Source organism: Phytophthora parasitica, assembly GCF_000247585.1.
Source record: "Phytophthora parasitica INRA-310 unplaced genomic scaffold supercont2.10, whole genome shotgun sequence".
Classification (NCBI taxonomy): Eukaryota; Oomycota; class Peronosporomycetes; order Peronosporales; family Peronosporaceae; genus Phytophthora; species Phytophthora nicotianae.
The window spans coordinates 1,523,941-1,526,269 of NW_008648996.1; the positions used below are offsets into that span (position 1 = coordinate 1,523,941).

General features: G+C 46.0%; 1 protein-coding gene across 1 annotated transcript; it reads right to left on the reverse strand.

Annotated features, from left to right (window-relative positions):
* Window positions 1–33: 33 nt before the first annotated feature.
* Window positions 34–765, reverse strand: PPTG_06996 (hypothetical protein; the record flags this gene model as incomplete). Its single annotated transcript, XM_008901053.1, has 4 exons — window positions 34–81; window positions 122–430; window positions 497–679; window positions 736–765. 4 exons carry the CDS (start codon window positions 763–765, stop codon window positions 34–36), a joined length of 570 nt encoding a protein of 189 aa, XP_008899301.1.
* Between the last annotated feature and the right edge of the window lie 1,564 nt (window positions 766–2,329).

The window sequence follows — 2,329 nt, forward strand, 5'->3', positions numbered from 1 at the left end:
ACAGAATGGCTTCGTCATCTTGATCATTATCACTCAGAATTTCAGCGATAAAACCCCAGAAGTCCCAACGTTCACCTTCGTCTGGACAGAATGTTGAATACGAATAGAGTGCTGGGGATACTGAGGCCTCTATATTCGCTAAATCCTCTTCGTCGATTTCAAGCACTTCTTGCGGGGGTGACAGCGCCGAGCTATCTTGGAATTTGGCTGCGTCCACAGTCTCCATTCCACGATTGCGAGTACGAAACTGAGCCGAGTTCCACCGATTCTTGACAGCGTTGTCCGTGCGTCCAGGCAAACTAGCAGCAATCCGCGACCACGCATTTCCAAAGTTTCTCTGCAAGGTTGCCAAAGTTGCGTCTTCTGTAGCTGTCCAAGCTCCGCGGTTAATAGAAGGGTCTAATTGGTTACACCATCGATCACGGCATTGCTTCGCAGTCCGACCAGGTAAATAAGAAGCTACGATGGACCACTGACTCGCTCCATGGCAACCTACCGTGGAACGTAACGCTTTGTCTTCTAATGCCCGCCACGACCGTCGGTTCAACGGGGTCGACCGATTCTGGAGCTCTTCCCAGCGCTTCGAACACGCGGCTTCGGATCGATTTGGGATTATCGCAGCAATGAAGTCCCATCGGCGTACCCCATGGCAGCCTATAGCAGTTCGAAGCAATTCATCCTAGGCCAGAACTAAGTAATTAATGCAATCGCAATTCCACAACTAAATCTGCGTACTTCATGGGGAGTCCATGCAGAAGATTCCATCTCGACAAGTGACCATGAATTTACGCAATGGCCTCACAATGATATCCAATTTTTCGTAAAAGAAACGCTGCGGCATACTGCGCGGTCACTGTCGTATATGGGAGCGGCAGTTAGCTCGTCGCATGGGCCCATAACAGCTTCGCTACGTTTTGGTGCAATCTCGGTGAACGAGATTTCTTGCGACGAGGTTCCTCCAATGCGGCTTCTAGTTTATGTGCTTAAAAGAACCCAAATGAAGCAGTCGACACCTTGCTTCAAGTAATTCTTCTGTTTGAATGCTGCATAGACAGATCCCCAAAACTGACACAGCCACGCGACCGCAACCTGTTGTTCCATAACGATCGGTCGTCTCGAATGTTCGGTGAACGCTCACTAGGTTGGCAATGGTGTTAACGCTTCTCGACATTTCTGTGACTAGCATGTGGCCATGGTAAAATAACCAGTGCTTCGAGTTGACGAGCAGCGAGCGATGACGTATTATAATATATTCTCGAGCTCAAAGGACTTGAAAGTACACACAGGGCCTTTGAACCATAATTACGCGTGACTGGCCATGCTATCAAGTACAGACACGAGCAATTTCTATTTGATGCTCCGGACCATCGCGTTAGGTTTCTTACTGAGGATCACAGCTTTCCCATCGGAGATTTCCAACATACAGTGAATGATGCGCGCATTTAAAGAGATTACCGAAAGATAATGTTGTTTTATCGTGTCAAATTCAGTATGGTGACATTTTAGAAGAGCAAAGGACACTAACGCCGTGGCTGGCACGGGGAAGCTCTGAAATTTCAAATATTAATTGTGTTTATAAATATAACGCATTTTGTTTTTAATTCATAATCGCCACCAGAAGACAAAAAGTCTGTATTTGAACGAATTTTGATCCAGCGGTCTGTATTCGCTGGCAATTTTAGCTTCATCTGTAAATCGCAGTATGAATTGCACTAAAGTGTTTGATGCAATTAGGATTTGGATTGCAGGGTTCACGCTGTATGTATTGCAATATAAATTTCAAGCAATATAACATTTAAAAGTAAAGATATACACGATCCCACCCAAAGAGGGCAGTCCATTCCCCCTCAAGACAAGCTCCATCGGATCCTGCACTCGGCGCCTGCGCAACGCTTGTATCTGGTATTGATATTTAATTGCACGCCTTAGCCCTAGCTCGAAGTCCTAGGAACATACTGGTGCTGTTCAGATTGTTCATTACGCTCGGCCATTTTTTTTTTTGGCTCCGAATATTCACGCTTGCTATCCGCATATCCTACTGACGATATTGGAGAACTATTAGAGCCACTAGACAAAAATGCTAACCCCGCTAGACAGTACCAAAACAAATGACACATGTGTTGGTAGCAGTAGATAAATAGATTACGCCTTCTCGCACTTGAACTGTCAGTCAAGCATCTCGCTCCAATTCGCCGAAGATCCTTGGGTGCTGTCACAATGAAAGCTCACAAAATACCTGCTGTAAAGGATTTCACTGCTGAGTTTGGCAAGAAGACGTTACGTGCAGGCGACTATACATCGTACCATTCAGCAGGCTATGAGGATACAG